Consider the following 12,932-nt stretch of genomic DNA (forward strand, 5'->3'; position numbering starts at 1 on the left):
TCCTCCTCAGGAGCCTGATTTCGTCAGATCTCAGAAGCTAAGCAGGGCCAACCCTGACATGCACCTGGATGGAGACCTCCAGGGAATACAAGGGCTGGGATGCAGAGGCGGGCAATAGCAAGCCACCCCTCTGAATGTCCTTGCCTCACTAGGGGTCGCCAAAAGCCAGCCATGACTTCCAGGCATGCATGCACACAAACACAAAATAAATTAAAACGTAAGTTTTACTCCTCAGCACTACTGATCTTTGGGCAGTATTTTAGCTATTAAAAGTGTGGTGCATCCCCTATAACAGGTCTGCCCTGCAACTAGAGGGAAAGTCTGGGCATCTAGTGGCCACTTTCCAACTTGGCTTTTCTTCATATGGATTGACTATAAGCTGCCTGTGCCATTCACCAAGCAGTGGTGCCATTCACGGAAGCCCTCCCATCATCACCACAGGAATGCATACAACTACAGCAATGGCACACAAGGAAGCCTTGGGGGCACAATTTCTGCCCCTACCTTTCCTGCACAGCAGCCATGGAAGAGGCGAGTGTTTCGCAAGATAGCCTTAAATCCTATGTCTGGTGCTGATCTAACTCCCTGCAAACTAAAGTCCGCAAGGGCAGCAGCATCCGTACACCCACCACAATTTCCTCTTGCCTTTTCCTTGTTTGTTTTAACCGCAGTCTTATGTTGCATGTTTAATACAAATTAGTGTCCTGTATAAACTTCAAACTAGAGTTTTCAGTCTATGTCTCACGAACTATCTTGGTTCACCATTATTAGCAACGGCACAGATATTTCACAGAGTCGTGACAGAAGCACACATAGGAATTTGAGCTGAAGAAGAGGAGGGAGGGAAGAGTTTACTCCCATATTGCAAACCACGGCTTGCAGGGGCCAGTCCTATACTTTACACTCTGTTCCAGAAAGACCAAATGTTTCCTAGTAACAAGCAGCGATGCTAACTCAATTTTGCACATCTAATTTTATGTGTGTTCAACTGTCATGAGACAAGAGCTTCTACAACTTAAGAATCGCTTCAGAGAAGACACTACTCCTACACTCAACAAAGCACAGCAGACAGTCTCTTGGTTTCCTTACTTCAAGTAATTTTCAACATGGGACAAGATACGGTCCATCTCAGCATCCTTCTTCTCGTACAATTCCTTTCCCACCCAAGGTAAGGATGACAGAAACGCATACACATACCAGTCACACCGCACCTGTGTCAAACAAAAACGGTACGGTACAACTGCATGCCAGTAAGGAGGAAAAAGCACGTGAGATTTCTTATCACGTCAGTGGAATAATGAATCAGATCACAACAGATTAAATGTAGTAAAGATCTATTTAGGATTTTAAGATGTTCAGCAGCACTTTGGAACTATGCTTGAAGCACAAATCTTTAACACATATATAGAACAGACATGCACAAGCACATGTGGCTGAACTTGCTTATTTATGTGAACCTAAATTCAATTAGGTTCAACTTTAACAGATCAGGTTTTATTTTTAATACACACGCCTTGTTGTGATCATTTCAGATCAGTCTGAAAAATATACTGCATTTGAAGCCCTGAAGGAAAACCTCAACATTTTGATATGAAAGTTAGAGCAGCCCCCAGGTCTTTTATGGATAAGATACTGTAGTGACCTTGTGTCTGTTCTGGAAAGGCAACACCAAAAGAAATAATCCAGCATTTCCTTGGAAACCCTGAATTCTGCCATTGACTGCTCCATACAAAAATAGAATCTCCTGCACAAAGGGTTTGTACGAGCAGCCCATGTACAAAATGTCTGTTCCTACTAACCACTGCTTTTGGAAGAGAAGAAGAGACTGGAGTTATACTGCACCCTTCACTCAGAGTCTCATAGCAGTTTACAATCTCCTTTCCCTCTCTGCAACAGACACCCTGTGAGGTAGGTAGAGCTGAGAGAACTCTTTCAAGAACTGCTTGAGAGAACAACTCTGAAAGAAATTGTGACTGACTCAAGGTCACACCAGCAGATGCATGTGGAGAAGTGAGGAATCAAACCCAGTTCTCCCAGATTAGAGCCTGCTCTCCTAACCACTACGCTGAACTGGCTTTTACTCAGACCTTTACTTCCTCAACTGTTGTTAAGATAAGCTTCCTTCTCTGATAACTACTGACATTTCTCAAAAGATCTGGAACTTGAAATAAGTCGCCTGCCGTTTCTACAGATGCTGATAAAGATGACTACTGAACAACTTAACGACTTAACGATCCTTCAGCCAAGGAGTTAGCAACTGGTAGCCCTGGGCCAAATCCAATCCCCTGCACTGTGTCATCTGGGCTTTCAGCTGCCAGCTCCAGAATATGAGATGGGAGAGAATGAGCAGCTTTTAAGGCAATAATAGTAGCAAATAATTTGGGAGCTGGGGTATGGATTCCTGGCTCACCACCCTCCATTCCCTTGTCGTCAACCAGGCCTCCACCAAAAGCAGTTGCTGAATAGGGGTTTAATTACGCCCTTTCAGAAAGATATTGATCTAACAATTTAGGCAATGACCTGAATCTGATAGGAACGAACTCCTAAGCACTTTATGTACCTGAAAGGCAGAATGTTTAATTTTAATAATATGCCAGCAACCACAGTAGTAGGGAACTCAACCATGGCGAAAATTATTGTGGAAATCCAAATGTGAACCAATTTTCTGATTGCACACACGCTACATGAAGCTGGACAAGAATTCCCATGTGTTCAGTCCTACTGTATGATCCATTCTGGTGCAGTGGTTAAGAGTGGCAGACTAATCTGGAGGACTGGGTTCAATTCCCCACTACTCCACTTGAAACCAGCTGGGTGACCTTGGGTCAGTCACAGTTCTCTGTGAACTTTCTCAGCTCACCGTAAACCTAGCTCGCCTCAAAAGAGCTAGAGCTTCTGGCTGCCAGACAATCCTAGGATCTCCTGGCTATACACACACTGCCATACAATAATAAATTAATTCATATGATCCAATAGCAAGGTTCTTGGGTGTCAAGATGAGCTGCCGGTCCACTGACATTTGTGAGTCTGCCTTATTCATAGAGCTTTAGATCCCCCACCACAGACAAATAATTTGTAGTGAGACTAAACTTTGAAAGTGATTATGCTGGGAGGTGGTGGTGGTGGTGGTATATGTCAAGAGTAAGTGATCCATGATGTAAGAATATCATTGATTACCTGAGGTACATCCTCCTCCTGAGTCACACCAACAAAGTTCTCAAACATGGCTACCATTGAAGGTGCGGCTATTACATGGCAATTCACTAGATCGGATAGAAAACGGACCTAGGGGAAAGAACAGAAATATTCCAGAATTTTGTGGGAAAATGCCCCCTCCCCCAACTAGGATGACCTGGATTCTAAGGGGGCAATTATCAGAAGCCAATTCATGTACTTTCCTGCCCCCATTCCCCTCACTATGGGCAGAGAGGTTGCAAGGAAACCCCACATTCCAGCTTTAAACAAACATGAGCTTTTTGTGGTTCAGTACCTTCCATCTGTGCAAAGGGGCAGGGAAGCTGAATCCCAGTTGCTCTACAGATAGAATCCAGAGGTGAAATTATAACTGGCCCCTCACCCTGATCTGGATAGCCCAGGCAAGCCCAATCTCACCAGATCTTGGAAGCTAAGCAGGGCTGATTCCGGCAAGTATTTGGAAGAATACCAAGAGAATACCATGGCTGGGAGGCAGAGGCAGGTTATTGAGCCACTTCTCTGAATGTCCTCCATGCCTCAGTAGGAGTCATCAGAGATTGCCATGACTTCCAGGCACACAAAAACAGCAAAAAAACACCAAAAAATTAGCCCTTCCATGGTTAAAGAAAAACAAGTAAACAGGTACAAAAAAAAGGCACTGCTTTCCCACTGTTTCATTAATAAGACAAAGGCAGTGAAAAATGTCTCCACTTGGTGGAATGCAGAGGTTCCCAGGTTCAATCCCCAGCATCTCCACATCAAACATCCAGGCAGTAGGTGTTGTGAAAGACCTTGTTTGAGACCCTGGAGACCACTCCCAGTATGAGCAGATGATACTGATCCCCAGAGAGTACTACGGTCAGGGTTGCAAAATCTGCTTTCGATCCCCAGCCTTAAGGAGGCGGGGCTGAAGATGACCAGAGCCAGGGCCTTCTCTGTTGTAGCTCCATGCTGGTGGAATGAGCTTCCTGAGGAGGTTAGGGCCTTGCACGATCTTTCTCAATTCCACAGTGCCTGCAAGACTGTGCTCTTCCACCAAGCCTTTGACAGTTAAGATCGGAGACTGCAACACTGAATGAAGTGATCTGAACCACCTTGAAGCACAGGCCTGATCCTATGATTTTTTTATGGAACCTCTGGATAAATCAACTAAGTAGATTAAATAAATAAATAAATGTACTAACTGAAGATGAAATTAGATATGGAATGGGTAGGCAGCTACCTGCCAACATTAAATATACTATCATTTTAAGATTGTTTGTTATAGCACCTGTAATATCTTAATGTTTTAAATGTATTATTGTCTATATCTGTTTTAATTGTTCTTATGTAATGTTTTATTGATATGTAAGCTGCCCTCATTCTTTCGGTGGGGAGAGAGGGATATAAGTCAAATAAATAATAGATAAATAAATAAGGATCAAAGGCCTAATAAGGCAGCTTCAAACGTATTCAATTCAAAACATGACACAGCATCAGCCCTGCAGGGGTGCTATAATAAAGCCACAAGAGAGGGCAGCACAAAACTTTCAAATGAGTGCGCAGAAGATTCAGTCTTCTACAATATGCCCTTCAAGATGAAAGATGGTCAGCAAGACAAGCCACATAACTATAAGATGAACAAGAAAAAGAAAAAAGCGCAACTTACTAAATACACAGCTTCATTATACATGTTGACTTTCAAACACTCTTTGAGCTGACGAATCATGGCTTCCACAAACTCTCCCCCAAAATTGTAGTTCCTGGCATTCAGCAAGCCAACTAGAGTCGTGTAAACAGTCAGCTTTTCTGGTAACAAACGTGCACTGATTTTTTTCCATTAAAAAGGAGACAAAGAATATACGAGACATTAACTTAGATTGCAATCACTGTGTCAGCATCCTTATACAGGGCAAAACTCAAGAAGCAGATGTACTTTGAATTTGGAATGGCTAGCTCCACAGTTAGGGAGCCGTGAACATCATTCATCGTAGATCAGGGCCTTGATAGAAGCAATGAATCACAAGGTCTACGTGAGGCAAAGTTATGTTGAACTTCACCTGTCGAAAATCCCCCAGTTCAGGCAGTTCTTTGCAACAGGGAAAAGTCTGTTCATCGTGGCATTTCCATGGTGGAGCATACGGCTGAATGATTAGCAGTAGAAATCCAGAAACTACATGCACAAAATCAACAGGGTAGTGATCAAGATAAATAATCACAACACTGTTGCTCCTGAGTTCCCAAGTTCCTAACTAAATCTTGACATTGTTTCTAACCATCAATGTCAAACATATTGGCTCAGGAAGAATATGCCAATTACACCAGATAAACTTATTTCCAGTCCCAGTACATTTTACTCAGTTTGTTTACTCCCAGCCACTCAACTTTTCTTCCTAGTCTGAGTCCTTAAAAGAGAAAAACCCTTAAACAAGTGAAAGCATATGGTCCCTCTAAGCTGAGTAAATGTGAGCTAGCTCACAGTTTTTTAGTCACTGGCTCACACATCTTTTTCTTAGCTCAGGAAAAATGGCCCCAGAAAACGCTAATTTATGCAGCAGCTCACAATTTTAATGTCAGTAGCTCATAAAGCAGAATTTTTGAACAAGACTGCAGAGCTTAGAGGGAACATTGGTATGGGCACTTTAAAATTTTAGTGTAGGTCATACATTATCACCTGGATCCATAAACCTTTTGCATACATACACTGTGCAAAGGAGCCGTAGTATCTTGCTCTTGTAGGTTGGTAGATCTGCTTCCAAGACCCCAGCCAGGCCCTCTAAATTACTCTCCAAAGAGGAAGAACTCTGAGGGGATTTTTTGAAAAGAAACGAGAGAGAGAGAGAGAGAGAGAGAGAGAGAGAGAGAATGTTAATATTCTCACCCAAAGTCACTATCAAGATGGGTTTGTTACTGAGAACATTCAGTGTGCAGCTTCTTAGTAGAAGACAAGAAAACCCGACCACAGATACACTCTGCCAGGAATATGGTTTTTAAAACACGATGTTACAAATTCTGTAATTGCAGATAGTAAGTAAGCAAGCAATAAAATGAAAAGCTACATATGCAAAAAGCTCCGGGTTCAGCCACAATATCTAGAAGGGTGTTTGCATCTTAGGTCTACAGCTAATGTTGCTGTGGCCCATTATAATTTCATTTGTCATCTGTATTCTTCATTAAAGCACAAGGCAAATTGCCAAATTATTTTTTTTTAAAAACCAGCAATAAAGACCAGTATGATACTAGCAGTGAATAATGCAACAAAACACAACTACGCCTTTAGAGAACAATGAAATAAAACAGTATAATGTACAACAATAACCAATACAGTAGAAGGGAGAAGGTAAAAAGGAAGCCTGCTTAAAAACTTCCACAGCCTTGCTCCCAGTAGAGAAAGGCCCTTGTTAAGATCAGTGAGGGATAAAGAAAACAGCCAATGGAATCAGTGAGGGATAAGGAGAACAGCCAATGGACTCCAGCAACCTTCTCCCTTCTTTAGATGAACCCCACTTCCCCTAACCACAGCTGTTACTGGCATTAAAGTAAACTGTGATTACATTTAAGAGAGTTCCCCTCTTAATTACGATATCAAACCAGCATTTAAAGCAGTTTAGCAATTCCTGATGGGAAAGGAGCCTCGGTTAGTGTCACAGCCATAATTAACATAATTACTGTTGCAACACTTAATCATGGTTGAAAACCAGCAAGGGAAGGTGTGGTTAATACAGCAGAGGAGATGCAAGGAAGTATGGCTTGTTTGAGATAAGAGGAAGAAGATGAAGATATTGGATTTATACCCCGTCCTTCACTCTGAATCTCAGAGTGGCTTACAATCTCCTTTACCTTTCTCCCCCACAACAGACCCCCTGTGAGGTAGGTGGGGCTAAGAGAGCTCTCATAGAAGCTGCCCTTTCAAGGACAGCTCTACAGGAGCTATGGCTGGCCCAAAGCCATTCCAGCGCTACAAGTGGAGGAGTGGGAAATCAAACCCGGTTCTCCCAAATAAGAGTCCGCGCATTTAACCACTACACCAAACTAGCTCTCTAATATACTCTGGTCTCACTGTTCCTGTTTAATGGTCTCAGTGTTCCTGTTTAATGGAGAAGCACACAAAGAGGCGCAACGAAATCCTCCAGCTTCCTTATCTGCTAGCAATAACTAAGCTACCAAGAGTGTTATGTTCTGTCTGTGCTGGCTCCTGCTTGACCTAAGTACAATCCTATGAAGAGTTACTCCAGTTTAAGCCCATTAAGATCAGCAGACTCAGTATGGAGTCTATTGCACTTCCAATGGCTAAAGATGTTAGCAAAATGGCCAACACCAAAACCAATTCCCCCCTATTAAAGGAGTAACGAAACATTCTATATGCCTTATCGGAGGATCCAAAAAAGACTACCAGTTCTTGAAGCCCCATGCCCTTTGAACAAAGTGGTCAAATATGACTTCAATCCCATACACCTCTAGGCTAAAACCACTCCACTTCTCTTGCTCAGCAGGAAAAGGCCCATATAATTAGTTGATATAAACATGTCAGCACTGTAACTTTTGCAGGCACGAGAGAAGATAAAGTTTTTAAAAAATTAAGTGTGTAAAGATGGAAGTCCGTGAAAGAAGAAAAGAAGAATATAAAAAGAAAGAATATAATTATGATTAAAATAAGAATTAGGATAAGTGATACGGGGATTGGGTGAGATCGGGTAAAGAAAGGAAATAAGATAGAGCAAGGAGTTTATTTATCTGTTGTTAGTATTCAGCTTGATTGGTAGAAGACAACAAGCAAAAATGTAGTCTATTTATATAAGATGTATATATATATATGTTGATCTATGCACACCTAATAAAATATTAATGAAAAAAAGCACTGTAACTTCAAGTACACACTTTTGAAAAGGTCTTTGCAGTAACACTAGTATACTCTGTTCTCACTGTTCCTGTTTAAAGGTCTCAGTGTTCCTGTTTAATGGAGAAGCACACACAGAGCACACATGTTTACCCTCTTTCTAATAACCAAAAGCTATTTTAATTCTCGTTATAAAGATAAATTTGAAGGTTCTGGGTCAATGATCTAGCAGCTTCTATAAGGCAGAGTTTGCTGCTGCTTTACTTGGACTGCTGTGTCTTCAGGACATTTACCAGACTAGACAGTTTGTTCATAAGCTAGGTGTATACACATTTGGGTTTTCTAACGTAGCAGCAGTGAAGCCATATTGTGCCCTATGCTGGATTAGTAACTTCAAAATCAACAGGAGGAAAAAGATATATTTATAATCTAGCAATGGGCAGTTGAAAACCTCACAGCACCTTCATTCCCATTATCTCTAGAGGATGTTTTGGGTTACAGACTTTGATTTTTTCCCTCCCTGCTCCAGTATGTCATCCTTCCATCAGGCCTCACAAATTGCCCAAAGGTGGAGAACCCAACATTTTTAAACTGTAAAGTTATTTTCAACAAGGAAGCAGGTGGCATATTTTCTTATTTGCTAAGATTTCTCCCATGCAATGTAACCTACAATTCTTCAATACTTCATGTATCCCTACATCTTGCATGCTATGATGCAATTACGTTTGATCATGGAGAAAATTTCTGGAAAATTATCTCATCAAATCAATTATTTTGGATCAAAAGTTTGAATTTCCCCTGTCTATTAATGTGTCTTAAAAACATGTAAATGTTTATTCTTATAGGCTACAAAAAGATATCTTGATTAAACAGGAACCCCAGGAGGTAAAAAGACAGTATATGACTGGAGCTGGCCATTTCTGTTTGGGAGATCATAGATGTGAAAACAGAAAAACCAATACATGGACTAACTCCAGCTCTCCTTCCTCCTCTTATTACCATTTCCATTGAATAGTCTGCAGTTTATGTGCACATTGTAATATGCAGCCTCTGTACCTTTGGGAGTAATTAGAAACCAACTAGAAACCAATTGGCATTCTGATGTGCTGATAACTCAACTTTCTAGAGCAAGTATTTTTTAAAAGTTGCACGCATAATTCAAATACTTGTCAAGAGACTAAACCAAATGCTACAAATAAGAAGCCACTAGTCTCTCCTACCTTTCCTCCCACTCCGCATATTAAGGATTCCAGCCGATCTTCAATTTTAGATGGTTCGGATGTTCTCCTCCTCTTGTGTCGCTGCCCTCCTGTTCCAATAAGAAACAGTGAAGAAAACCACTGACCATGCTATTTTTACTGCTCTCAGACAAAATGCCGGTAAATATCTGATGGCTGCTTAAGAACCATTAGTAAGCCAGACACAGATCTTCACATCTGTATGCTTGCATGGAGTGTCAAAATATCATTTCAGCCTAATGCAATGTTTTATTGATACTGCATCAAATTGGTAAGTCTCATGACCGGATTTGAAAGACTGACATCTTCATCCACAACAAATTTTGCTTCTGCAGCAACTTTATAAACCTACCTTGTGCTTAGAGATTCCACTGTATATGAACATATCTGAGGAACTGACATTTCATTTCTAAAGCCCCACATTGACACTACAGTATGCAACATTTTCATGGCTGACTTAGAGCAATGTTTTCTCAGTTACTACCTATTAACACATTTCCTGTTAATGATATTTATCAGTGGTATTTATCAATGGCACTTCTGTTATCTGGCAACAGGGGAAGGAATATTCCAGCAGGATTTCAACAACTTTCAATTCACTATCAACCTGAGCATAGAAGAGGCGATTCTTGCCTCTGTACATATCCGCATGCTTCCAGCTATCATGAGGGGCACACCAAACTAGCCACAGCCACCAATCAAACACAACATTACAGCCATATCTGCTCCAATACCTTCAATAGGTACTCTCACCTGAAGGGGTTGCATCCATACACATCCAATAAAATAAAGGCAAAGGCCAACAGAACCAGAATGGTGCACAGAAGTGGTCTACTATAATGCAGATCCAAAGGAAATAACAACCACGACCAAGTCATCATCTACAGCTCAGAAAAGTCCAATGAATCATCAGTGACCTGCAGCCTCTACTGGATAATGACTTTTCTCTTCCACAGGCCTTGAATGGCAGGTTTTCCCTTACTAACGGAGGCAACTGTGACCTAAAACAACTTGTCATCTAAATTACACCCCCCACCGGCAAACAGAGACCAATTTGGGATCCAGGCCCTGCAACAAACTTGGATATCAAAATTGTCAACAACATTCAGGACTTTTGGGGGGTGGGAGCACACAGGGGCAGAGCTCCTCCTGGACTGGCCAGGGCTCTGGCTGGCATGCTGGGGAGGGCAGGGGGATGCATCTTTAAATGCCTTCCCTAACATGCCTGCTGCGGAAAGCACACTGGGAAAGACATGGGGGAGCTCCTGCTAGGCTTTTTCCAGAAAAAAAACCCTGACGACACTCACCAACAGACAGACACACAAAGGAAAGCTGTGGTTCAGTAGCACATGCAAAGGTCCCAGGTTTATTTATCACACATATTTCTATCTTAGCCTTCCTCCAAGCACACATAATTCACTTTTCCTAACAGCCCTGTAAGGCAGCCGAGGCTGAGAGCATATCCAACCAGCCCCAAATCATTCTTTAATAGGGGAAGGACAGTGGCTCAATGGTTAGAGCATCTGCTTGGTAAGCAGAAGGTCCCAGGTTCAATCCCCGGCACCCCCAACTAAAAAGGGTCCAGGCAAGTAGGCGTGAAAAAAACTCAGCTTGAGACCCTGGAGAGCCGCTGCCAGTCTGAGTCGACTGAGTCAGTTGATGGACTGAGGGTCTGATTCAGTATAAGGCAGCTTCATATGTTCATATTCTACAAATGGTGAACGGTGGATCTGAACCCTGCTCTCCCAGATCCCTGAGTATCGCAAACCACATCAAGGAAAGACCCCAGGCGTTCGCTGCAGCGGCTAAGAAGCTCGTGGCGTGAGCTTGGCCCACCTCGCGGGGCTGTTGTTGCTGCTGTCGTGAGGGCAGAAGGACCACGGTAGGCGCACCTATGCAACAACAGCCTGTTCAATTCTTCGCCATTCAAACGTGAGGGGAAGCAGTGGCTCCGACTCCCAAACCCACCTACCAAGAGGGCAGAACCCCCTCACTTAGTGGAGAAGGGAAGGAGCCCCCCAACCCCCCTTCTCTCTTCTTTCTCACCGTCGTTCTGGTCGCTGTGCCGCCTGCGCGACATGGTTCGGCTCCTCCCGCCTCCAGAGACGCAGCCAAAAATAGTAATGATAAAAGAGAGAAAGAAAAGGGAGGGGGAAGTGAGGCGAGTTTAAGGGGACACTCGCGCCCCAGCAACGGCCGCTCTCCCGCACGCACGCGCACTGACTCCCGGGGCTCTCCGAAGCTGCGGCCTCCCTCGTTGAAGAACTACCGGGCCAGCCGCGCGCGCGAGCCGTCAAGTCCGCCTGCGCGTCCTTCTTTTCTCCCTTCCTTCCGGCTCGTGAGCCAAAGAAAGAGGGAGGCCGCTCTCCCCGCCGCGCGGCTCTATGGTCACGCCGCCTGTTCCGCCATTTCCTCCATCCTCCTCCCGGCCGTTCTCTTCAGGTCTTGCGATTGGAGGGATGAGATTGGCGTGCGTGGAATGAAAACTCTTCCGGGGAGCGGAACGAGAGTTAGGGAGCGTCGGCAAAAGGGGAAGGGAATGATTGGCGCTCGGAACCTCTTGACGATTTAACACTCCGGAAGTCACAATAATCAGTGGTCTGTCCTGCACTCCAAGAGGAATGGTTGTTCGTTTCGTGATGACTGCGAAGCAGCGGCCGTATCGTAGCAAACTGAAACAAAATTCTAGGGGCCCTTTTAAGATTTAACGACTTATTTCAGGCTAGATCCAGGTGGGCAGCCGTGTTGGTCTGAAGCAATAGAACAAAGTAGGAGTCAAGTTGTACCTTTAAGACCAACAAAGTTTTATTCAGTATGTAAGCTTTCGTGTTCGTGCACACTTCCTCAGATACACAGAAATGCTCATGAAAACGTTTTTGTTCTGTTCTTTCAGGATAGATCCAGTAGGGAAACTGTAGAACAGATTTTGGGTCCAGTGTGGCACCTTTAAGACCAACAACGTTTCATTCCAGGCGTGAGCTTTCGTGTTCATGCACACTTCCTCAGATACACAGAAATGCTCATGAAAACTCATGCCCTGAATAAACTTTGTGGTCTTAAAGGTGCCACTAGATGCAAAATTTGTTCAGTCTGTCTATTATTTTAGATTTATAATCTGCTCTTTCCTCAGTGGGCTCAGGGTGGGTAACAATAAATATACAAAGTTAAAATTAATTAATGTAATTAAAACAGTTTTACACACTAAACGATGGACTTAAACTCTGCAGATGGCAGTATCAGATTTCATCTACTTATCCTAAATATTCCCCCAACTGGAATAAAAAGATGAGCCATTGTGAGTCACAGTTCACTTCTGTACCAAATATCATCTTGAAATAAATGTCAGCTGTTAAGTTGCCACTGGACTTCTATTTTACTTCTTAAGTGTATTTTTATCCCAGTTTCCCAAGGAGGTAAGGGTGTCATACGTGGTTCCTCAGTTTTCCCCTTTTAATAGTAACAACAATCCTGTGAGGTGGGCTGTGTTGAGAGAGGGGGGAGTGCTTTCACATGGCGACTGTTTGCAAGTGGATTTTGTCATTCTCACACAGTAAAAATCCGGTTGCAAAGTGCGTTATTTAGTGTGTGACCCACTAAGGTTATCCAATGAGAAAGGTTGAGTGGGAACTGAAAAAGCTCACGGAAAAGGAATGTGCCATTATTTTGGAGAGCATACTGGAAAG

General features: G+C 43.0%; 1 protein-coding gene across 3 annotated transcripts in view; it reads right to left on the reverse strand.

The window, feature by feature from the left end:
* The window catches only part of NCBP1 (nuclear cap binding protein subunit 1), a 37,359-nt gene extending 25,785 nt beyond the window's left edge, over positions 1-11,574 (reverse strand). Inside the window, exons 1-6 of one of the 3 annotated variants that reach the window (XM_060236996.1) lie at positions 11,296-11,574; positions 9,232-9,320; positions 5,878-5,978; positions 4,844-5,000; positions 3,178-3,285; positions 1,090-1,211 (exon numbers count right to left, since the gene is read on the reverse strand). In XM_060236996.1, the coding sequence (XP_060092979.1) occupies positions 1,090-1,211; positions 3,178-3,285; positions 4,844-5,000; positions 5,878-5,978; positions 9,232-9,320; positions 11,296-11,329 (611 nt within the window). In that variant the 5' untranslated portion in view covers positions 11,330-11,574. Of the gene's footprint in view, positions 1-1,089; positions 1,212-3,177; positions 3,286-4,843; positions 5,001-5,848; positions 5,981-9,231; positions 9,321-11,295 lie in introns of those variants that run through there. The other 2 variants (XM_060236997.1, XM_060236998.1) reach the window with 2 other exon arrangements.
* Positions 11,575-12,932: the final 1,358 nt, after the last annotated feature.

The sequence above is a fragment of the Heteronotia binoei genome, chromosome 4 (genome assembly GCF_032191835.1).
Source record: "Heteronotia binoei isolate CCM8104 ecotype False Entrance Well chromosome 4, APGP_CSIRO_Hbin_v1, whole genome shotgun sequence".
NCBI classification, from domain to species: Eukaryota; Metazoa; Chordata; class Lepidosauria; order Squamata; family Gekkonidae; genus Heteronotia; species Heteronotia binoei.